The sequence below is a fragment of the Apteryx mantelli genome, chromosome 8 (assembly GCF_036417845.1).
Source record: "Apteryx mantelli isolate bAptMan1 chromosome 8, bAptMan1.hap1, whole genome shotgun sequence".
Classification (NCBI taxonomy): Eukaryota; Metazoa; Chordata; class Aves; order Apterygiformes; family Apterygidae; genus Apteryx; species Apteryx mantelli.
The window spans coordinates 27,487,198-27,510,983 of record NC_089985.1 but is presented as its reverse complement, the minus strand read 5'-3'; the positions used below and the strand labels follow the sequence as shown (position 1 = coordinate 27,510,983).

The 23,786-nt window shown below is 38.2% G+C and overlaps 1 protein-coding gene across 13 annotated transcripts in view; it reads left to right on the top strand.

The window, feature by feature from the left end:
* The window catches only part of ADGRL2 (adhesion G protein-coupled receptor L2), a 392,431-nt gene that overhangs the window by 258,412 nt on the left and 110,233 nt on the right, over positions 1 to 23,786 (top strand). For all 13 annotated transcript variants that reach the window (XM_013961433.2, XM_013961430.2, XM_013961432.2 and 10 more), the window contains one exon: positions 7,630 to 7,802. In XM_013961433.2, coding sequence (XP_013816887.1) covers positions 7,730 to 7,802 — 73 coding nt within the window. In that variant the 5' untranslated portion in view covers positions 7,630 to 7,729. The remainder of the gene's footprint in view (positions 1 to 7,629; positions 7,803 to 23,786) is intronic.

Sequence of the window (23,786 nt, the reverse complement as noted above, 5' to 3'; positions counted from 1 at the left end):
CAATGGAAAAAGAGGAATTTAAAAATTCCTTTCTCCTACTGTCTCTATATTTAGTCACAGCTTTTTCACATTTCTTTGCAAGCTCATCTGATATATTTTATCCTAGATTACCTCATTGCTCCCAAGAAATCCCTTTTGGTAATATTGATAACCTAATCTGTGACAGATTTTGGTCATTATTATTTCATTTAGTGGTCATATGTATAGACCAAGAGGGAATCTGAATGTCGATTCACTGGCTGGCTAGTAACAATGATTTATGAGTCAAAGGATTCAGTGCAGTGAGCCATACACAGCAGAGATTACATCTTCTGTGCCACCATTGATTTTGTTTCATATTTCACTGCACAATGATCAGGCAGGATCTCACAGATGTTAACATGAGAACCATATTCCTCTCTAAATGTAGGGTATGCCACAAATTATGCCTAGTACATCGTGTGTATATGTATGTGCATGCTGCTTCTGATTTGTAAAATGATAAGTATTTTTCAGGGGTTTTTTTAGAGTTTGAATTTTTCTGGTAACGTCAGTGGTTTTCAGTAGAATTTTAAAAAACAATCAAAAACGACTTTGCTGCCCATACAAGCTTATTCTCAAAAGTTGAACAGGATCATTTGTGCGGAATACAGACTGTGTAGACTGATACTAAATATAACCAATAGAAAAGGAGAGGATTTAAAATGAGTGCTGTCACAGTGCCATCATGAATTACGCCAAGTGGCGAAAGGTCGTAAAGCTTATCGGGTGCGTTAAAACCCTTGCGGTTGGCTAGAGAAAACACCACCCAATAGCCATTGCAGGGGTCTGGGCATGCCTGAGGACTCTCCTCTCCGTTTGTTTTGTTTTTCAGTCTACTTCCACTTCAAACAAACTCTCTGCTGTGAAAAACACTGGATGGAGAGGAAGAAAAGAAATCAACTAAGTGGCATAAGAGCTTTGAGAAACGCGGGCCGTTGCAAAGCCTTGTCAAGGCTGTCAGCAAACAGTTTACTGTTGTACAAGACTACAGTGTCTTTGGTGCTTGTCTAGTGGTTTTTCAAGGGGAAAGGAATGATATCTATTAATATAAATAGATTATTTTGAGGGTTTCTCTTTTGTGAGAAGTCTGAAAAGCCTTTGAATTTTCTTCAGCTGTGAGATTGCTTCTTTTGGTTTGTCATGTGGTTGTGTGTGTGTGTTTTTCATAGCTATTCATTATTTTCTTGTTTATTTTTGATGTTCATAAAATCTATCCTGTGTAGGTTTGGAAATGAGAGCTGTTTGTTTTGCCGCTTAATGAAGAGAACGGCAGACAGCCCCAGGCTGCGCCTCTGGAGTCCAGCGCGCTCGGCACGCGTAACGCGCCCAGCGTGACGCCGGGGTATTGCGGCCGATAACGGCCGTGATCAACTTACAGCATCGCTGCCCCTTCCCCGTTTTTTGGATACCGGGGATTTGTCTTGAAGATGCCGAGCAGGTTTAGTGACACAGAGGGCAGGAGTGTTAGGAAGGCTTTACCTTTGCTCTTTGAGTTGGGGTGGTCCCATTTAGAGGTACAATGTCAATTCAGATGAAAAAGAGGAAGTCTCTAAAGAGGAAGGAGTGACCCCCCCCCCCAAGCGTTTAGCAGAGGCAAAAAAAGAGAAATGCAGACGTGGCAGGAGGAGAGTGCCTGGAGCCCAAAAAGAGCCGTTCTTATTAGCGCTAGCAAAGGTTTACTTCGCTGGCTTATTGAATGAAAACTCCCTAGAGTGTCCCAGCTTTATCCTGTGCTAACAAGAAGGGGCAGAGCTGGCTTGTCGGGAGCGGGGTGCCGCGTAATGCGGACAGAAAGCACGGGAGGAGGCCAAGCCGAATCGCAGCGCACATGAGAAACGAAAATCTCCATCTTTTTCTGCTATATCCTATTTATTTTCTCTGTGAATGATTGAGGTAGACCACTGAGCTGCTGTGTGCTCATGGACTAAATTGTAATGTTACACTGTTAAAACAGTGTCGTTACACTGTTTAATGTCACGTCTTCCGTAGGTAGACCTTGTGTTTTGAATAATCTGCCCTACTGATTAGCAGGAACCCAGACCAGAGGGGCACATTTTTGTGATTATTCTGGATTTAGGGTACATGTATATTTATCACACGCTGTTTCAGGCTTTGCTAAAGCATTGGTATGTCACTTCAGAGCACAAGGTAGCTGAATGCATAGAAATCACTTTTTTATTGGGCAACAAGATTGGATGACCTTGGTCAAGTCTTGTTCTTGCTGTGTTATTCCCTTCCCTGATACTCCATTCCTTCTGTACAAGTCGGAAAGAGATGTTTTGGGTTAGTAAACCGATGTTCAAAGTGTTAATTAATGGGGACTGTTGAATGCAGAATTGAAGATAATACTCTGGGGTACATTTTTAGTATTGGATTGCTTTTAATGGAACCTAAGTCTTTGTTAACCAATTTTAGATAGAGCAGATTTAGCCTTCCCTTTCTTCTTGCAATAAGCAACTTGTTTAATTGAGACAGATTAGGCATTGATTGTTTACCATAAGTAGTTGAAAGATGCCAGCTAAACGACACCTGTCTTGCTTTTCTTCAGATTTTTGGTAAGATCTTATAACTTTGAAGATTTTATACAAGCTGGTACTGTAGCACTAATGCAAAGTTATTAATGTGAATCAATTTGTGAATAACCATATTGAGGATTTAGAAATAACTCATTCAGTGCATCTAAAGATAAAAGTAAAATGTTGAAAACTAGATCTGGCTCTCACATTGCAGATGTATAAAACTGTGGCTCTCAGATCATAAATGATATTAAGTCTCATTCTGCTGTTTTACTAGTGTGGCTTAGAAGGTTTTACTAATCATGCTGCATTAATTGAATTCATATGTTATTGATTACAGGAAGTGTAGCTGTCTTTTTTTTTCTTTTTTTTTTTTTTACTGGGAAATCCTTATGATGGGAAGGCACGTGGACGCATGATTTCTCAAGAGACTAAGTAGCCTCTTAGATTGTATGAATATGTATCTACTCACCCTTGCTGCCTCTTCCCCCTCCTTTCCTCTGCAGAGCATCTCAGATATATTACAGAATTACTTAGTTTCATAAACTGGGTTATGAAAGGCAGTGGGGGTGCTGCACGTATGGCAAGGCAGGTCATGTAGGATTTATAAGAAAGATTGCCAGGGTTCTGCTAGCTCCGCCAGAGCATACTGGGTATGCAATTACGGCTAATATTCTTTACATCTCTGTGCCGCACCACTCCGGTCTGTGAAGCTAGCGTTACTTGTGTTTGTGTAATAGAGATGTTAAAGCCTAACTAAGGTTGCTAGTGCTTTCTGCTCTTTCTGGGATGATTTGGAAAATAAGTGCTACATTGTAAAATACATCAGCATTAGTCTGAAAGATTTTTAGCAAACGACAGACGTTCTTGCCTAGCTAAAAAGAACTGCACTTTCCGCTCTGTTCTAATTGACTGAAAAGCTGGATGGACGATGAGGGAGGAGACGGCTCTTGAGCATGCTGCTTCAGTTGTCATGAAGCTCTTAAGGCCCTCTTTTGGCTTTTGAAAATAAAACCTTGGGAAGGTTAAACAGTGGTGTTGAGAAGCAGCAGTTCTGCAGAGGTCCTTCTCTTCAAAGAGGAAAGTGTTTCCAGGAGCATGGTCGGAGCCGCTTCTTCCGTCCGTGGGGTGCTACGGAGCAGTATTGGGGAAGAGGTGGCCAGCCGTGGCACAAGTTCTGCAGGGGCTGCGCGGCTTGTGTAAGAGGTTTCAGAAGTACACAAGAACAAGGAGGCAAAGCAGAGATACTAAGATATCTGGGGCTTGGAGCAAAGCTCATGAATACAGTATGAAGAGACGCCCAGTAACTGCACTGTGCAGGTTTGAACATTGATGTTCCTGTTAACTGATCTAGTCTCCTTTAACAGCGCATATGCACGGAGACTTAACAAGGTGAACCACTTGGTTTCCAGTGGAGTTTTTTTTCTGTGAGAGACTGCAGTATGGCCCAGAGGTAGGGATTTAAGTTACAACTGAAGTTTTCTGAGCAGCTTTTATTGCACTCTGAAATTCAAGCAGCCTTTCACTCTGGGGAGTTTCTCTCTGCCCCACCCACAAGCCCAAGCACTCAGCGATCCAGAGAAAAGGTTTATTAAGGTCTGAGGGGAAGTAAGTTATTTGTGCAGGGTAGCCACTTGCCATGATCTACTTTTTCTGTTTGCAAAGAAGTAACTTAATATGGCTTTAGCTGGTCCTGCTGTTTGGTTTGGGATTTTGTTGTTGTTGTGAGATTGCGCTATCTCCGTATCTCTGATAGCTGCATGATCAGAAAGACAAGACTGATGGCAATGTCTCGTGTCTACAGCCAAAGTGTTTGCTGGCTCCAGCCCAGCTCTGGAAAATATTTTCAGGATTAATTTTATTATGCTAATGAGCAGTTGGTTCAGAACCGTAGTGTTCTTTTATTTGGAGCCACATATAGTTTGTCAAGTATAGAGGTTGCATTAATAATTGTTCCCTGTAAAGCTTGTTAGTTTTTACTGTGGGGGAGGGGTGGGGGAAGAATCAAACCAAAAACCTATTACATCAATTTTCAAACATTACCTACTTTTTTTCTGGCTTTTTAAAAAACATGTGTTACTGATAACTGAGGCTGGTTAGGTTATTTTGATTTTTTTTTTTCAGCAGACTGCATTGAATTCTATATGTCTGTAGGCTACAGCAATATAGAGAAAACAATATATTGCACAAAGTACTTATATTTGACCTAACACATTTTTCATTTATCCTTAGCTGAATAGTTTCTGCTGATTTTGGTATCACAAAAACATCGGTACCATTTCAGAAACTCTGATTTCGCATTAGAATGGTTAAAATAAGACAGTTTACAGGGTCAGAACTCTTACTTTATTAAGGGGGGAAAAAAGCCCAACCTGCTGTAAGTTTGGCAGTTTTTTCCTAGAGAGATGTTAGCTATCACAAGAGGTGCTCTGATTTTTTTAATTTTTTCTAAAGCTCCTCCCTCTCCCCAAAAAACAAGAAAGCAATGAGATTAAGGATGATAAAGGTAGGTTACTATCCACTTGAAGGTGAAGCAAGATGTCTGAAAATCTGGGTGTGCAGCTATGCAGCAATATGTTATGGAAATAAACAGTCATAAAATCTGAGTCTCAGGAAGTCAAAATCCTCTGGACAGACTGGGAGCAATCAGAAGGCTGACTTAATTTTACTTTTAGCCATTATTGTTCCTCATCTATTCTCTTCGATTATTTTGATTGCTTACTGAAATTATACTGATTAGTCTGTAGTGTCTGCGAAACAGTTTTATGATTTTTCCTTTGGGTGCTACAGGTGAAAAATTAATCCAGGTCCTCCCCAAGCTTTTAGCAGAACTATCTCTAGGGGTTTCTTTTTAAATATCATGGTGGCAATTTTTGCTTCTTTACTCAGCAGGAGCTTCTTAGCAATTGTAATTTCTGCTGCATGCAGTGCGTCCTTTGTGGATTTTTAGACTTTTTTTTTTTCAGTTGCAAAACACTCTCAGCCCATTGTCAAAGATCTAGAGATATAATGGAGCTGTCTCTCCGTGACTGCTTCTGGGTAGCCCTGCAGCAGCTGGTGTACCACCGGCTAAACTGAGGGCAGGTCCTTTACCTCTGGGCAGCTGGACGTGTGCCAGGGAGAGCCTGTCTGGCTGCCCTGCACCGGGGCACTGCGCTGCTGTCACGAGCTCTTGTCTGAAATACATGGGGATAAAAGCGCCCGTGACTGAAGAGCACCTGTCTGCAGTTGCAAATTGGAAAAAGAGGTTTTTTTTAATGTATAAACAAACAAATTCAGTCAGCCTCAGATGTGAGGGCTCTTTCATTTTCCTGTAAGTGAAATTGCGAGGAAGTTTGCATTCTGCAAGAAGGATGCCTACGGTGAAGTGGCAGCACTCCTCTTAAAGGGGAGCCAAATGAAGCTGCCTACTTGAGTATTTAATAATCTCCTATTCTGCCACAGTTATCTTGCTCTCATTACGAGATAGTTCTATAATCTTTTTTGTTAATTCCAGTCTTTCTTTCCTCAGAGAAAAAGGTATGTGTCAGTCTTGTTGCTGTCCACATGCTCAGGGAACAAACTGGTCGTTGATTAATATTAACATTGATTAATATAAAAGGAGTTACATTTTCTACTTTTCAAAAAACCCCTGTATTTTGTAGAATTTCTTTGCCTGTGATTCTGTGCTTTTTGTTGTTTCCAATTCTCTTTGGCAGAAAGATAAATACATTTTTTTCAAGTCCTAAACATGCTGCCACTCATAAGACACTCATAAGACTCGTAAGTGACCCTTAGATCTTGCCAGTTATATAGAATATTCTGTATTCTAGATATATCTTGCCAGTCTGTTCTATCACTGAACACAGCATAGCCTTTGCTATATGTTTATAAAATAATGTCAGTTTCAAATATCTCAAATTCATCCACACATGAAAGTACAGTCCCATTCGTGCGTCTTGGAAAGACCAAGCAGATGTGGCGCAGAACATAACTGCAGTGATAGATCAAAAGAGCTATGTTCACAGAGTCATTCTTCTAGAGGTGCTTCACATTTCTGCAATACGTAGAGCCATCTGCATACTTAAGACTCGCTTATCCTGATGTTCGTTTTTCTCTAACTTCTCAAGCTCTAGTAGTCAGAGCTGAAACACGATCCAGCTCATGCAGGGAGCTCTGGAAGAGGATGCAGGCAGGTACTCAGTTGACTGGGGAAAGCATGAAGTCGTTAGCTGAAGGGAGCGCTCCGCTGTCAAACCTTCTGTCACAATAACTGCTCTCTATCACCATAATTTTATTTTTCAAATGCAAATGATAGCTTTAATAAGTCTTCCTTTGGTACCTAGTTTACAGGAGCAGTTGAGTTAATATTTCTCTCTCAATCAGAGACAAATCTTGTCAGGAGCCAAGGACGATAGAGTATCGTTTGTTACGCTTATCTCCTTTCCTCAGAAGGGGTTCGTTCTGGAGAAACACTCCAAACTGTGGAGTCATATGGACAGGGCTTCCTCAACAGAATGGTTATTTTGTTGGCAAAGTTGCTGTTATTGCTTCTTGTCTGAGGAGAGGGACGGAGGGGTAAGAGGAGAGGAGAGCCCGCAGGCGGTGGAGGGGAGACGGCGGGGCAGGGGGGCGACCTGCCCAGCTTCCCTGCAGCTGCTACCGCTGGGCTCCGCTGCTCAGCTCTTCTCCGCCTCTGCCTGGTTTCAGCCGCTAAGACACATCAGAGTGTCCTAGATTTAGTTTTATTGTAATGCAGACTTTGGGGAGTGGGAAAAGCTGACCTAAAACCTCATCATCCGCAAATCCATTTTCTTAAATTCAGAGAAAACATTCTCTTATGTTTTCATGTGTCTTAGTGTGCATACTTTAATTGCATTCATATTTTCAACTTTAACATGTATCATTATTTGGCGTTCTGTTTAATGATCACTGACCCTGAGAGATTGAATCCTACATACCTGCCAAATTCCTAGCTATAATACAGGTGTACTGTCAGTTTTTATTAAAATTTTCTGTTGTCTTGTCAAATGAAATTTGGTATTTCGAATTATTGATGTTCAGCTATTGATGGACATTGTTTTTCCCTTTTTTTCCAAATCTGATTCTCCAGGTATAAAGATGAATAATGCAGACCACTGGTTTCGATGATGCTGGGCTTTTATAACTGGATTCATTAAGGAATACAAAGAAAACTCTTACAGGGATCAATAATGGTGTCTTCTGGCTGCAGAATGCAAAGTTTTTGGTTTCTGCTCACTATCGGCTTCCTGCAGTGTACAGAAGGTAAGGTGTCATTTATTTTTTTTTTTTTACTTCAGCTTGCAGAGATGAGATGCGTGGTCCGCACAATTAATTTAAAACAATTTCTATTCAATGATTTGAAGTTCTAGGGTGTCAAACTAGAAGCATCTCTGTCATTCTAGATTTTAATTTACAAGCTTCTAAATCTTCTCTTTTTTTATAAAAAAAGAAATTATATTTGATACTATGTGGTATTTTGAAACTGAAATGCAGTATTCAGGCAACTGGAGTAATGGTATTGATACCCTTTAGTGGTATGTAGCTTATTTTTGGACTTTTCCTGTTTATTGCTCTTTCTTTTACTTTCAATGTGCAGCCATTTATAAGCAATGTATAGCTGTGTCAAATGTGATATAAAATAACTAAAAAGTGCAATTGAAATAATCTGTTTTGCATTTCTCATTTGGCTGGCTGAAAATAGAACTGCAAACACTTCATTAAGATCAGAACAGTACATGTTAAATTTCAGGAAATAAAACTCAGTATGCATACAGGAATAGCATCTACTTCAGAAAATTTTTTTGCTTTATTAAAAAAAGCAAAAATAATTCACTCCCATCAAATATAGTGTTTAAAATACTCCTTAAATTAAAGAGATGAAGAAGGAAAAAACCCTTCTAAAATAACTGTGTTATCTAGTTTATCTATATCTGTTTTTCTATATAAATAGTATTTTATTCAGTTAGTTGTCTCCCCAGTTGTTCTTGTGGCCCTTCTAGTTCATAATATGAGACAGAAGCATGAAGGAATGATCAGGACATGGTTTATTAATTTTTAATTACAAATATTTATAGGGAACTTGAGGCTATTTCTGGGTGTAATCATTTTAGTTGACTAGATTTCAGGTGAAATGACTGGTTTGGCAGTAAAATAGCACCTCCATGACTTCTTACATTATTCAGTAATTGGTATGTGGTATATATGCTGCTTTGGTGCGTTTATAATGTTATCGCACCATCTTTTAAAGCAGATGCATACCTTACACTTTAGAAATTCTTTGGATTTTAAGGTTAAATCTTTAGAGATAATTCAGAAAAGATACTTTGTCTCCTCCCCTCCTTCTTTCCCAAATCTATACAAACAAAAAAATCTAGTCCCCCCAAAAGGCAAAATTTCTGACCAAAGTTTAAAGATTTAAATATTGTGTAAGGTCCTCCACATTCACAGAGCAATTCTCTAAGCATCTATTCTAGAATAAGACTCAGGTCTTGTGTTGTACTGGCAGACAAGCTTTGCTGAAGTACGTTACTCATTTGTATACGTGGGGGCATGCATACTAGGAGTCTTCCTCGAAGATTTCTGAACTTTGGGAAGTCTAGTTTCACTTAAATAGCTTTCACAATTTTTCCCTCTCCCTCTTCTTCTTCAAAGCTGTTTGCAAGGATAGTATTAGAAAACTAGCTTTCCAAGGAGCGCTACAGATCCTGTACGGTTTCATTGAATGGTGATTCCAGATTTGTTAGATGCTGTAGTGGTGGCTCCCTTGGTGTCTGTCATGTCTATGGTCTTTGAATAGAATCTCATTTTTCTATGAAAGTAAGTCCAAACAGCTGGGAGGTGAAATGCTTTTCAGCCTCTTCTGTAGGTAAGGAAGGTAAATGCATATTTACTGGACTTATACATTTTACATAGTTAATAACTTATGTATAAATACAGTTATGTTGCAAAAGTGATTGCACTAGATTAAACCAAAGGTGTAGGAAATGGACTTTTCCATTTATGGATTTTCTGAAGCTTTGAAATAATGAAGGATTTTCTATGTTATTGCTTAAAATCCCTATAGCTAGTAGATTTTACAAGGATTCACCAGAGTACTTGCAGTTTAGTAGTATACAGTGGTTGAAAACAGGTGAAGCAGGTGAAAAATTGTTCTTTTCTGTTTTGGTTACTGTAGCAAACAGCAGGTTGCAAAAACTATTTTATCTGTTGAGTTTGGAAAGGAAGAAGTCAGTTGAGAACTTCTGCAGATTGAATTTTTGCCATATTCAGAAAGCTAATTTTCATTGTCATCTGTAATATTTCAAGTTCATTTTGTTCTGTCCCTATTTTTCTTGCTTTTAGTAGCCAGTAGTAATCTTTTGATGCTTCAGTTGTGAATTTACTTTTTTAAGTCTATACAGGAGTTGCTTTTTCAGCTAAAAGAAACAGGAAAGGAAATTGGGAGCAGATAACAGAATCATTCCAAATTAATTCTGAATTCTTAAAATAAATGAAATATTGTGGCTCTGTATACTGGAAATGAATATTAATATAGAGTTGGCTTCCAGCCACAGAAGCAAAATGAATACTGCATTATTACACCTTCTCACAAGATTACATTGCCTTCTGCTTCAGTAATAAGAGATGCCAAGTGTAACGTGCTTTAGTAGCACTTCATGCCTGGAAGTATGAACATGAACAAAGGTTAGAATAAGAGCATCCAACTTTTGCTAGAAATAAGAAAATCCTTAATTCTCTTACTTGGAACTTAGGTTTGTTAAGGCAACCTTAAGTGCATATACAGGTTGTTGAGTTGGTGGGGAAGATGAAGCCTGGCTAAATGCCGTTTCTGTGCAGTTAGAAAACAAGCAGGTGGGGACGAGTGGTTCATTAGTCCAAATAATGAAACATTTTCTAATCAAGATAAAGACTTCATTACTATCACAGTGGCTTAACTCACCAGGGGATTAGCAAGTAGGCACAGTTTTGGGAAGGCTTTAATTTTATTTTGGTGTCACCTGTCCGGATACGAACCATATCTTCAGTTATGAGAAGCTTCCTTTTCTGGATGGAGCAGCCCAAGTGCAGCTGCTTTTGAAGCAGTCTCTTCCCTCAAGCAAAGGGAACCTGGAACGACACATGCTGGCGACTGGAAGGAAAACCGCACTGAGTTAGTCTATCCGGCTGGTATGGTGATCGACAGCAGGTCCATATGGTTGTGTAGAAGCTTGAAAAAGCGCTGCTACTACCCTCAGTTACTACCTCGCGGAGCAAGGTAGGGGCGATGGCTGGGGAGGTCGTGTCTGCCCCAGCCCGTCGTACGGCCCCTCTGCCTGGGTCTCCGTGTTGTCCCATTCGGGGCACTTGCTGAGTCCTTCCTCTTAGCTATTTCCTAAAAACCGTGGGAGAAGAATTGCTTTTGATACCACATCTCTCTCCCCCTCCTGCCCCCCACCGCCTTTGATTAGGTGAAATCATCCAACAAGTTAAAAATTATTTGAGAAAATGCAGAAAGTGGGAGAGTGGGATCACACATGCCTTGTTTCCATAGCAAAGCAGAATAAAAAGCTTATTATACATACTATTGCTTTCTCTTTAAACAAGTTAAGACAGATACACTCATATGCATATGAAAAAAAATCTGAGCTAAACATTCTGGTTAAGATTGTTCTGTACAAGTGTATGAGTTTTGATATTTTGATATTCTGTATCTTCCATACAAAATCCACTTTTTCTTCTTTAGATGCATTTTGTTTTTATTCTCTTGCATTCTTGAGAAGCACAAGTGCTTGAGAAGCCCTGAAAATGTATTCTTTGCTTACATTTTACTTAATCAAGGTTTAATATAATTTTAATTCATTTTATTATGAATCATTATCTACATTTTGTCCATAGGAAGAAGCATCTTGCTTTTGTTACATGTTTAGTTGTGTTTTTCTGAACTTTCATTAATGTCATTTAAAAAAAATATAGCCCATCTTTGCCTCTGAATCTATATTTTAATTAACACTACTCTGAGAAGTATAAATTCCACATACACCCTAGTGAAGGAGTTGAGTGTTACATTGGAAACACTTGTAGATCTGAAGGTAGTGCATTTACTGAAGGAAATATTTCCTAAATACAGGTAACATATGCATCAGGCCACTACAGAAATATTCAGTATTTCTAGTGTATTTAAATCTTTAGACTCCTATAAAGCCACTCAGAGCTCGAGTGTCTAGACGCATGTCAGAGGCAGTCAACAAACTATCAAAGCAATTCAGTTTTCATACACATTTATGAGGAGGCATTAGTTGGACTTTGCTCAGCGTAAAAATTCAAAAAATCTTGTCTGTTGGACTTGAGAAGAAATCAACTTCTGTTAATTAGCGGATTTAAGTTCTACAAGGGGTGAAACCCATTACAGAGTCATGCAAGAGCAAATAGGAACGCTAATTTAATTTCTAGCTGGGGGATTTATCACAGTGAAAGTGGTATGAAACGCTGCAGTCGGTAGGCAACTTCTCGGTTTAACGGAGGTCACACACCATCCGAGAGCATAATCAGTACAATAAAGCGAGCCAGGCACTGCCTGCTCTTGGGATGGTCATTCCAATATCGCCTTCATTTCTATAACATATTTCTAATATATTTTATGTTTTCTTTACCAAATGTTTTTCTTAAACAGTTAACTCGGATTATGCAGACAAAAACACCTATGTGAAAGAAATTGGGTTTCTATAGAAAGCAATTGTTGTCCTGAGTCCTGTTTTTTCCTGGCACATTATGCAATTTTTCACTGGAATATGCTGGTGTGTACTTATCTGGGACACCTCTATTGCCTTTTCTGAGGGAGCTGTAGGCCCAACATATGTTTTAAAAAGGAAATTGATCTAAACAATGACACCAAATTTCTTCTCAAGGAAAAATATCTGTTAAACTTTTCAAGTGCATTTCCAGATAATAGAGAGTGACAGACTGTCTGGAAAGCCAGATTTTTGTAACATGCTGGTAGTGACTATCCTTTCGTGTATTCACTGAGCAGTAGGATCTGCAGGATTCTGTGCTATAAGATTATATTTTTTGAAAACAAAAAGAAATTGCTATTTTAAAATGCAGGAGAAACGGCAAGGGGAAGGAGGAGTCTTATGATCCAGACATGTGAAGAGCCATTTAAAATACTGTACAAAATTGCTGTGAGAATTTTCTAGGAAAGGTTAGTGTAAGAGTCTTACAATTCAAGCAAGTATAAATATGTAAATATATATTAAAAAAGTATAAATATGTAATTACTCACAGATGAATAATAGTATTACAATTTTGATACACTGTTGTCTTCCTCATTTACTTAAAAATGTTGTTCTTTGTGAAGGGGAGATTTTGCATCCTCTGAAGCTCTGTATTCAGAAGAAGAAAAGAAGCTTAAAAGTGTAAACACTGTAGAAAAGCCGTGTGCTGCTGCGAAGGGCAGATGTTTCATTTTCAGAGCCCTCTAAACTATTACTTCCGTTTCCCATCTTCCGTTGCGCCAGCCCTGCTCAGTGTCGGTGGGCAAGCCGCAGAGCTGACCACTGGAATGAGATTGAATTGAGTTAACTTTAAACTAACCTGCACTGACACAGTTGCCTAAGGGGCTTTTCTTTTCTTTTATTAAATACAAATCTGGATATATTTTAGATTAGTTTATTACTGCAAGGTACATTTCCAGGAAGACATGGCAGAATTTGGCCATAGATGTCCTTAAAAAAGCTAATAGACTTCAGTAGTGCTCTATTACTAAATATAGAAAATGTATTATTTATTTTTATTAAGTTTATTTTAATTATTTTGATTTCTGTTTTCTGTCAAGTAGAAGCATACTGTTTTTCTTAGTAATAAGGTATTTTATATAGTTTTAACAACATCAAATTTGTTATATAATACTTCCAGGTCTTAGTACAAAATGGAAGTATAAGTGCCTGAAGCATCTGATATCAGTGCATGCCTCAGCAGTGGATTTCTTAGTACATTTGTTGCCATTAATGATCAGATTATAAAATTATAATGAAGTATAATATTTTTAGGTTTAATATGCTTTGCCAAGTTCTGCAAGCATATGATGCATTTTATACTTGCAGGTAGATCCACTGATGTTCATGGTGTACCTATGCGAGTAAAATGTACAGAAAAGTAACATATTTTATGCTATTTGTGTGTCTTAAAGCATAAATGTCTTAACAGCAGCAAGTGTATTTAGGATAAATGTATTACTACCATGAACTTGTGCAAAATGCAACTTTCACATATGTACCCACTTCCATGTTTATGACTGAGTTCCAGGTTGTGTTGCACAAGGAACAAGAAAGTAAACCTTGCACAATGAGGAGTTCCTGGCTTGTTACCCATCCGACTGTCTTCATAAATATACTTGATAGTCTAGGAGCTCCCACCATGCTGTTATGCAGTTGTACATACCTATAAAACAGCCTTCATGGAAGAGATACTTAAAAATTGGCCTTTTACAATGGTTAATTAGCATCATATTTACTCATTAATGCTAGTTTGTTGGACAAATATTTATTGTTGCTCCTTCTGTGATCTTTTTATTATTATTATATGACTTTGTACTTTGATAATATGCTTTTGGAGCAGCACTTTATTGTATTATGTGCTGTCCAAATATATAAAAGAAAGGAAGAGAGGGAGTAGGAGGGAAAAACATACACACATATAGTAAAGTTTCTTGAATAATTTTTTTGTACTTTAAATCTCACACAGTACTTACTATGTTGGTAAAATCACACTGCAGGTTTTTATTTTAATCACTTCTAAGTTAATAAAACTTCATTCATAGAGCTACTTTTTCTTTTTTTTAGCGATACTTAATTTTTTACATATTTAATGCAAGATAAATTTTGAATGTGTGGTTCTATGAACAAGTCACACTTTAAACCCAAGTAGTAGTTTGTGAGGAATTAAATAGTGTAGTTCTTCGCAATAGATAGGAGCTGAGGAAATCCTTTTGCTTCAGGGTGTCCCAAATTCCTGCCCTTCCCAAAGGAATCGGGAACTACTCCACTACCTGCCCAGACCCCGTTGTGCTAAAGCGCTTTGCGCCTCGGTAAGCTCTCCTCCTGGCTTCCTTTCGCAGTCTGAAGAAATAGAGCGGTATAAATGTTAGCTCAGTTGGTGGATCCTTCTCTCAGTCATGGAGATGAATTCATCCGTGTCCTGGTGACATTGAGACGACCAGTTGATCGTATCTGAGTGGGTTTGCGGTGGCGGGGGACAGTCCCTGCTCGTTTCCTGTGAGCTTGAACCAGTTCAGGTGCCTGGGAATGTTTCCTTCTTTTCCTTTTCTTGATTTATACTGGTATAATAATCACTGATGTTTTCTCAGTGAATAAAATGTGTGTGTGGGAGACTGGTTGGGAAGCAAACTGAATTTTTGTCATCTGTTGCCTGAGCAACACATACATGTGAGAAGCCCGGAGAGACCACGTAACTTCAGTTGTTGGTTACAGCGCTAGCGAGTTTTATGGCGGATCTTGACGACTGAAGGCGAGTTTGCTTTTGTCTTCTCCCTCGTCGGGGGGTGCATGTCTCTCTTGAGAGCTCCGTGGTTTTGTTCTGTCCCAGCAGAAAGCTCAGTTAATGCAAGGTGCTGTTGGAGGAAGTTTCCTGTTTAGTTTGAGTTCAGTAACTCATTTAAGAAACCTAATAGGAAGTTGACACTCCAACCAGAGTCTCCTGGTCTGCCGTGTTTTTGGTTGGAAACACCAAGAGAGAAGTTTCCTTTTTAAAGACTTCCACCCTGTTTCGTGTCACTTCTGTTCCAGGCGTCTTCCTAGCTAGCTGCAGCCCGTTTGTCTGCCAGCCGCTGGTCCTGCTGGGCCAGGCGTGCAACTTAACCTTCCTTCCTAGTGTTTCACGTTATTATCTCCCCTTTCTCCCCACTGAGCTGTCCCAGTTCTTTTCTCTAATTTAGGCTTGCAGATTGTCTTATATATATACATATATATATATATATATACATACATATATATATGTATTATAAAATGTTACTTAAGAGTAAAGTTATAGTTTACTCTGCATTATTGTTAACATTCACCATTGTAAGTCTGTTGGAAAAATGTGGTTTTGTGGCCATTTAGAACTGATTATACTCTTTAGTGGCTTCAATATAAATATGCTTTTAGTAAACAAAAAGGGCCAGTTTGCTGCTTACACTTTTGCATCATTTAATTTGCAACAGATGAAGCTGGTATGCATGAAGAGTGAAGCATGGAAAGTACTAGAGGGCAAATGGGTGGTTTGCAATGTTGATTATTATCCATAAAGATGGATAGAGTCCACAAAACATCATTTTATGTATTAATGTACCAGCTGGAAAAAAAATTACCAGCCTGGTGTATCGTGCATAAATTGTTGTTTTAGGCCTTCGAGTTCAAATCCTGCTCAGTAATCAATAATTTTATATTTTGCATGGTCTGTATTGTTGGTCTGTATGCTTTAAGACTCAAGTGAGTGTGTGTGTGTGTGTGTGTGTTTATAAAGCATGGTGTGCAAATATATTTTTTAAAATTCAGGGTATAAGATTCTGGAAGTTATCCACATGTAAGCTGTCTTGAAAGATTTATAATATATAGTGTTTTGCTCTGCAGTATAAACTTAAGTGCTGACAGAAGAGCTGTTGAGAAATGCATCTAGCCAACAGTTTTGTTGACCATTAACATTTTATTCTATTAACATAACAATTATTTTGTTATATTTGTTATATATAACAATGTAACAATTGATTTGCTATATAAATTATTTTGAATTTTGCTCTGTTAAATTGACAGAGTTTTGACTCACTCCTGGCAACAATTACAGTTGTAACAGGCACCCTGATCCATTTGATGCACTGTTTTCTAGCTCTTGCATTTCCTACGTGTCCATTTCTAACAGCATTTCTGTGTTGCTTTCTATTTACAACAAGTTTTTGTTACGGCATGAAGAGAAACTTTCTGAATATTTGCTTTTAAAAGCTTGTTACTGTTATTGTATTAATGTCATTTGTAATGGATTCAATGATACTAACTTTACTTTAAGAGCCTGCTCTGTTTCCTTATTTTTAATTCCATTTTTTTAACTTGGCTGATTAAAAAAAAAAAGGTACACTAACAGTAATAGGGGAAGAACTTTACTGAGAGAATGCTTTGGTCAAGGTGCAACTGATCATGACTTGGCCAAAATTTATGCTTTTGATCCTATTTCCGTTTGGAGTAAAGGATCAGATAGTAATGGAAGAAAAAAGTGCATTTAAAAGCGTTCAGAGATGTTAAGCAACAATAAAACTCTGTAACCACTTAAATGACAGCAGCTGACTATTTGAATTAACTTTGTGTTTGGCTTAATTTGGGGTCCTAATTATTCCTAACTTAAGTGAGTAGATTTCAATTATACAATACTGCAGGGATTTGTAGCTAAGGCAACTAAAGGAATCATTTTACATAAAGTACTTTTGTTCAACTGATTAGGCAGGTTAAGATGGAATGATAGAAAATTGAAACTTTTGTCTGATAAGGCCCAATGAATTGTTTCCAGTGACACTATGAAGAAATAACATGAGGGAAGTGCATTACTGAAGTTTTTGCATTATCAGAAAAGAAATTTTATGCAACATGTTTATATCTTGATAATCTATTTTTTATTATTTCAATTGCAATAGTGAACCACTTACAAGCAAGTGATTATCATGAGTATTAACAGCAGATCTATCAATAAAGAGGCAATTCACATTTTTGTTGTAACTTAGATTGGTCTTCATGAGGTGAAGCTTTCCCAGAAGCTTGTTTTCTAAAAGTTTAATAATTGAAAAGGTTAATAATATATATATTATAGCTATAGACCAGTTAAGCATTTAAATAAGTAAAACACATGCATGATGTTTACTGCATGATATTCATTTTTTAGACATGAAGGTATTTTTAAATTTATAACTCTCATCTCGAATATCCCATATGTTTAAAATTGCTGTTCCGTGAAAATAATCCTCAATTATGCCACATCTTTAGATAACCTGGGGGAATTGGAGATAAAGGAGGTATTGGAAAGAAGAGACTCTGGAATCAATTTCCATCTGTATTACCACACAAATGTATACTCTTCATTGGGAATTAATTTTTGAACAAATTACCTGCCTAGTTTAAACTGAAAATAAGGTAATTAAAAATAGAAAATCTTTCCTTAACAATGCTTCTGTATATGCTCAGCTGAAATTTTATTCACTAAATATTTGTAAATAAAGTAGTGTCTCCTAAATTAGATCTGCGGCATAGTTAGGTGCCTGCTTTGGATGACGACAGTCTAACGTCCCTGGGCTTCGAATGCTCATTTTTGTTTTTCTCTGGGCTTTTCACACTTCCATTTTTGGCATCAACAACCAGAGCATTGAAGGTTACAAGAATGATTATCCTGCTGACTCAGGAGAACAGACAGCACAGTAGCATTTCTGCAACCTAAATTGATAAGTCTGTTTTTAGAGCTGTCAGATTTGCCCAGGCTATTTAAATATACCTAGACCTTATATTCAGAGGCTTTTAGAGAAGCCCTGCAGTTGCTTTCTGTGTCCGTTGTTGGGGTTGGGAGCTCAAAACTCAAGTAGCTCTAATGAGGTCAAAATAAGGCTTTGATGCTGTTTAAAAGAAAAAAAGGCGTATGAAGCATATGGTCAGAACGTATCCTGCTGGTGTAATAGTAATTTCTAAACTGGATCCCAATAAGTACTTTTTGTAAAAAGATTTAACACAATAATACATCCACATGCATCTCCCCAAATTTCAGTTTTCTACGGAAAGTACATATTTTGCTCATATGTCCGATGTTAACATATTAACACTCCAAACTTTCAATTAGCACTGCTGACAAGTTATTTAGGAAAGTCTCTGGAGCATGTGGAGATGTGCACAGCTTCTCTGTGTCAGGTGTTTGCTTTTTCCAAAGTGAAAGTATGACGATTTAATTATGCTAAGATGTTTGCAATAGGCAGCGCACCTTCGCAGACCCTCGAGGGTGGGCGGCGGATGCCCCTCGTCACACCTGTGCAGAAGGAGGTGCCCATCTGCCCGCGTGGGCCAACGTCACCTGGGCACACAAGTGGTGCAGAGCTGCCGTCCTGGGTGTGGATATAGAATATGGCTGATCCACAGTATTTTCAACCGATGGTGGTTGGTGGCATTGGGTGCCGATCTCTCTCCTCTTCTCAGCAAGATCTCTGACTTCTCTGGGAGTTGGGAAAGCATTGTGCCAGATGTGCCCCTTATTTTCGTCTTAAAAATGTGCCATTCTTCATTAAATCTAGTCCCTGTTTGACTCTTGAGGTAACACAACCGCTGTTAGTCTGTGGGACTCTGATCTGAAGGCAGAGTGTCCAGAGTCTCAGTCTCCTTGATTTAGTTGTGAAGAAGGTGGCACATGGTGTCCTAGCTTAACTGCAAGTGTTTAGAGAAGTCCTGTGAATGTGAAGACTCTCTTTGCAGCTTTGTAAGGGCACGGTTAGGTAAGTTCCAGGAGAGCTGCATTTAATTTCTGCCCTTAAGAAGAAAACAAGACTTTCCAAATGACTCAGTTCCCAGTTAAGCCGGTTCTTTTAAAAACATTTTAGGGATTTGAATTTCCAGTCAACAATTTTAAGATTGTGTGCACTTTTAAAGGAACTGGAAATTGCCTCATTGTATCTTGGTTCTTCTAGCCTTCTTGCTCAGTTAAATACTTTTTTATATCCTAAGTTATATCTCTAGGTTTTTGAACGCGTTACTGTGACAGTAAAACTCCTTTTGTCTTTTGTAAGCTTGACTTTCTAAATACACTTCTATGTCAGCAGACTTATCCATCGCTTTCTTCTCAACTCATTTCCAGATCATTACGGAGTATAGTGAATAACACCATTGCCTTGTAAACTTTGTCATCCTGTTTCTCTCCCTCTGTACTCTCCATCATCCTTTTCTGATCCTTTAAATTACTTGCTATCTCCCAAACATCAGCTGTGCAGAGGAAATACTTATTTTCTCTGCATTGTCTTCCTTATCTGTAATTGGTCCCCCCTAATTCAGCAAACCCATCATTTCTCTCACAGACTTCCTACTTTTGTTATACTTAAGGTTTTTCTCGTTATGAAATCATTGGAAAATCATTGGAAAAACACCCATAAGTTTAAGATGTGCACAGAACTTTGGCATGGAAAAGTATAGCACAGAGTCAAAGATATATTCGTATTCTGCAGCATTTTGGTTAACTTTATATAGTCATAAAAATCACAGTGCCAGATACTTTTCTTTAATTTTACGGTACAGTTATAAATTTTGTTATATCCAATTGCAGCAAACTTCTCCTGCTCAGCAGATTTTTCTTCTTGCTGAGCAAATAGTATGTTCACATGAATGATACTTGGGGATATATTCTCTGTTTATGGATATTCAAAAGCTTACAATTTTCTCTTTAATGTCAGGTTCAGTTTTTTTTAACGAAAAATTTTTATGGCTAACACGTGCCCCATGACAAATAGAGGAAGTTACAGATGGTCCAGAGGAGAGGGTCTGCTTCATACATAAAACCTTCATGTCAGCATTTTAACAGAGCATCTTCTTAGGGTATCTCTGCTATCACTGACACTTTCACATTGACAAGCATATGGGCTGTTGTGCTGAATGTGTAAATTGAAATGATCACATCTAGTGTTTCCCTTTGCCAGGTGCCAGCTTGCTGCTGTGGCTCTGTACTTAATGTCGAAGGAGGAGTGCTAGGAGTAGTTTCATTTGCTAATTATCTCTTATCTTACATAGTCCTTGGGCAAACGGCTTACCCAGGTGTTTTTGAACACCTGTCTGGGCAGTGCAGGATTGCAGGTGGTCTTGTGGTGACAGGACAGGGTGCAGAACATGTAAGAAATCTCCATTTATCTGTTTTTTGTTGTTGTTTTTTTTGTCTTCAGTGAAGAACTGACAAGTTTTCTATCTTTATAAAATTTGTCAATGTGAAGAGTAGAAGTCTGCTATTTAAAGTAAAGCCTCAGGACAGAGTGTGCGTGTGCGCGCGCATGTGTGTGTGTGTGTGTGTGTGTGTGTGGTTTGGTTTTTTTGGTAACAGATGTAATTGTCCTGACCTGTGATTTCAGGAGAAAGGAAAGTATGTACATATCAGCAAGAGTTCTGCAAGGAACTCGAAGTTAAAATCAATAGTGTGTGGTGGTTTAAGGAAGAGGTACTTTCCGAATGGCCTTTCAGTACTCCTTTGCCAGGAGCCAGTTTGACAGTATTACATAATTTTAGTAATGCCACTTTGATCTGTCATTTATACAAAAAGGCAGGCTTTCTGAAGCATTTGCCTTATGTGTTCTTTTTGGACTAGACTTAATCACTAAGAGAATTGATAATTTTTTTCATTCTTTAAGAATTCGTATTAGAGTCTTACGCTTAATATGACTATTAAGCTGTGCTTTGAGTGTCGAACATTAAAAGGAGTCTTTTAATTCATAATCCAGTAATCCAGACAGCTAAATTATGCCTCCCTGTGCCTGTTATTTATTAAAATGCATCTAAAGAAACTTCAGAAATGTTGATGTCACCTAATTGCCCATTTAGATTTCTTTAATTCCATTTGCAGAATAGATATGTCCCTTACTGTGAGTAACTGTGACATCTGTTTCTCTGACTTCTCCATGCATTTTTCTGCACTTCTCATCAGAGTTAGTTTGCTTTCTCGGGCATTCTGTATAGTCTAAAATTTGTGACGTTCACCTAAGCATTTCAGTTATATATGTGTACCCAAGAAAATTGTATTAGTAGGTACACCTCCATAGTTCCTTTCTTTCTTGCCTCCAGTTTGCAAGGTAATATTTCCTGGCATTCAGGAGCATATAGCAACTCACTAGGAAAGAAAAAAAAAGACAAAATGAAACTGCTGTGACAGTATCTTTCCTTTGAAGTGATAAACTCAGACCAGAATTTGGAATCTTGATGAAAAAATGTGCACTAATGATGCACATTTTAAAACAGGTTAGGAAGAGTTAGTGAATATTTTAATATGTAGTTAATAATTACAGAATCCAGCAAATTAATAGGAATTTTTTAACTAGTCTGGAAAAAACTTCTAACATTTCTTGATGTGCTGATGTCTAGTTCAGACTACTATGTCTATAACATGCTTATGATAATTTATATATTTAAAAAAATAAATTTATCTTAAATATATCTGAAAAACATGGTTTTCAGTCCTCAAGCCTCTTTCCAAGGCTAATTCTCATATGGTTCTATGAAAACACACCCATATCTTTCTTCCTCTCTTTCATTTCTTCTGTAACTTATATATTTTGGAATTTTATTGAGAGAAAACAAGGAAGATGTTTTTCAACAGCTAGAAAAAATCGCCATTTCCTTATCACTTTGAACAGGAGTAAAATTCATCAAGCTAATTAATAACTCTAGATAATACATGATGCAAGGCTGACACTATGGGTAGTTTTCCGAATGTGCTAGGTGCCGAATTCCATTTCAGTCAGCGAGAATTAGGTGCTTTAAAAACCTTTAGAAAAGATAGTATTAGCAAACTGGTTGTAAGTAAATTTCCTCATTAGGAAAGAAATGTAAATATCCTAGAAAAATTAAGAAGAAGAAAAAAGTTACTAGCACAAAGGCTTAGGAAAGGCATGCAATAAAGTAAAGCACAGCATAACTCTCCGTAGCACTTACGTCTTGAGAACACTTTACGAACAGTTAACTTCTAGGGCTGTTGTGTTGACATTTTTTCATTTTATAGATGAATAAATCATGGGCCAAAAGGTCAAGTTACTTGCCCTAAATTATAGAGGGAGCAAATGCTGGAACCCTGATGAGGATTCAGAGGTCTTTTCCTCTCAAACTAAGGATGCGAAAGGAAACTTTATTTTTAAAATAAACTAATTCACTTTCTGTCAAGTCATTTCCTCTGGCATCTGTTGCGTAAAATACATATTCATAAGTGAACAGTTCTGACTAAAACCTCAGCAGCTACCAAAAGGATAGTAAGAAGAAAAATAGTCCCCTTTCTGTTTCTGAGATGTGGGAAAACTGAATCTGGTCTTAAGGGAAATGAGTCTTGAGTAATACTTGAACATGCAGTTACCCAGTACAAATTAGACTGCCTTAAAAATCAGTGTATAGGTTTTGATCTGATGGGTTAGATCTAGATTTAATGCAGTAGGTTAGTTTGTGTAGCTAAACTATTGGCAATATATGTTTCTGGTAGTGCCGACCTAAAGTAAAATAAAGGTTCGTGATAATTGGATCAAGCTCCCCAAAATTAATCTGAACTTTCTCCCTGTGCTTAGTCTGTGTTGTTGTCTGTCTCTGAGCTTGTACGTAGCAATTTAGCAAGCTCTGAGAACAATTAACTTGCTCAAGAACTTTCTCAATCAGTTCACTCTAATTTAAATCCTCATCTGATCTTGGACATAAAAATCACCTGGCTAATTCCTGAAGACAGGAGTTTGTTTGGAATACGACAACAGCACCGCTCAGTTTGCTCCGCAGGTTTTGGGGACGTAATATTGGGTATCCAGGTTCCTCCGTCAACTCGATCCAGCATCCATGGGCACCGGCCGGAGCGGGGGGTGCTGCTCCTGCCCCTGCCCCACGGCCCGACCTGCCTCTCCCGCGGCCGCCGAGCGGGGCATCAGCAGGGGCGATCTGCCCCTTTCTCCGTGCAGTTTCATGTTGGATTAAATTACTTTTGGAACTGTTTTCTTAATCTGCTTTTGATGGCCTAGTTTCTGTGAAGTCTTCAGTTTTCTGTCCCAAGAGGCAGATTTTTTAAGAGTACTTAGAGACGCAGGCAACAGCTTCAACCTGTGTATATGCTTTAGGTTCATAGTGGTTATCAAAAGTATACAGGTGCCATTAAGCATTTTATCTGCATGGTAGGTGCCTAAAATCTAGGCGTGGAAGACAGTAGCATTTTTTAGCTCTTATTTCTGCTTGAAGTTTGTTAAACCAAGAGAAATGGATAAACAGCAAAGACCATATAGCATCTCACAGCCAGGAATTTATTTGAGGCCTCTGAAGAACTCCTTTACCTTGTTGAAGGGGTCACTTCTTCAGGTGACTCCTAGACCAGGAAAAACAGGATTTTCAGAGAATACCTTCAGGCCAAGTAAGGCTCCAGACCTTTTAACTCTGATTTTCATTATAATAGGCTCCCCAGTCCAGGCATGAATAGACATCTGGGAAACTGATCTTTTCATCCTCTAATAGCCTGAGCAAGAAGTCAGATCAGCCAATTCTTGCCTTT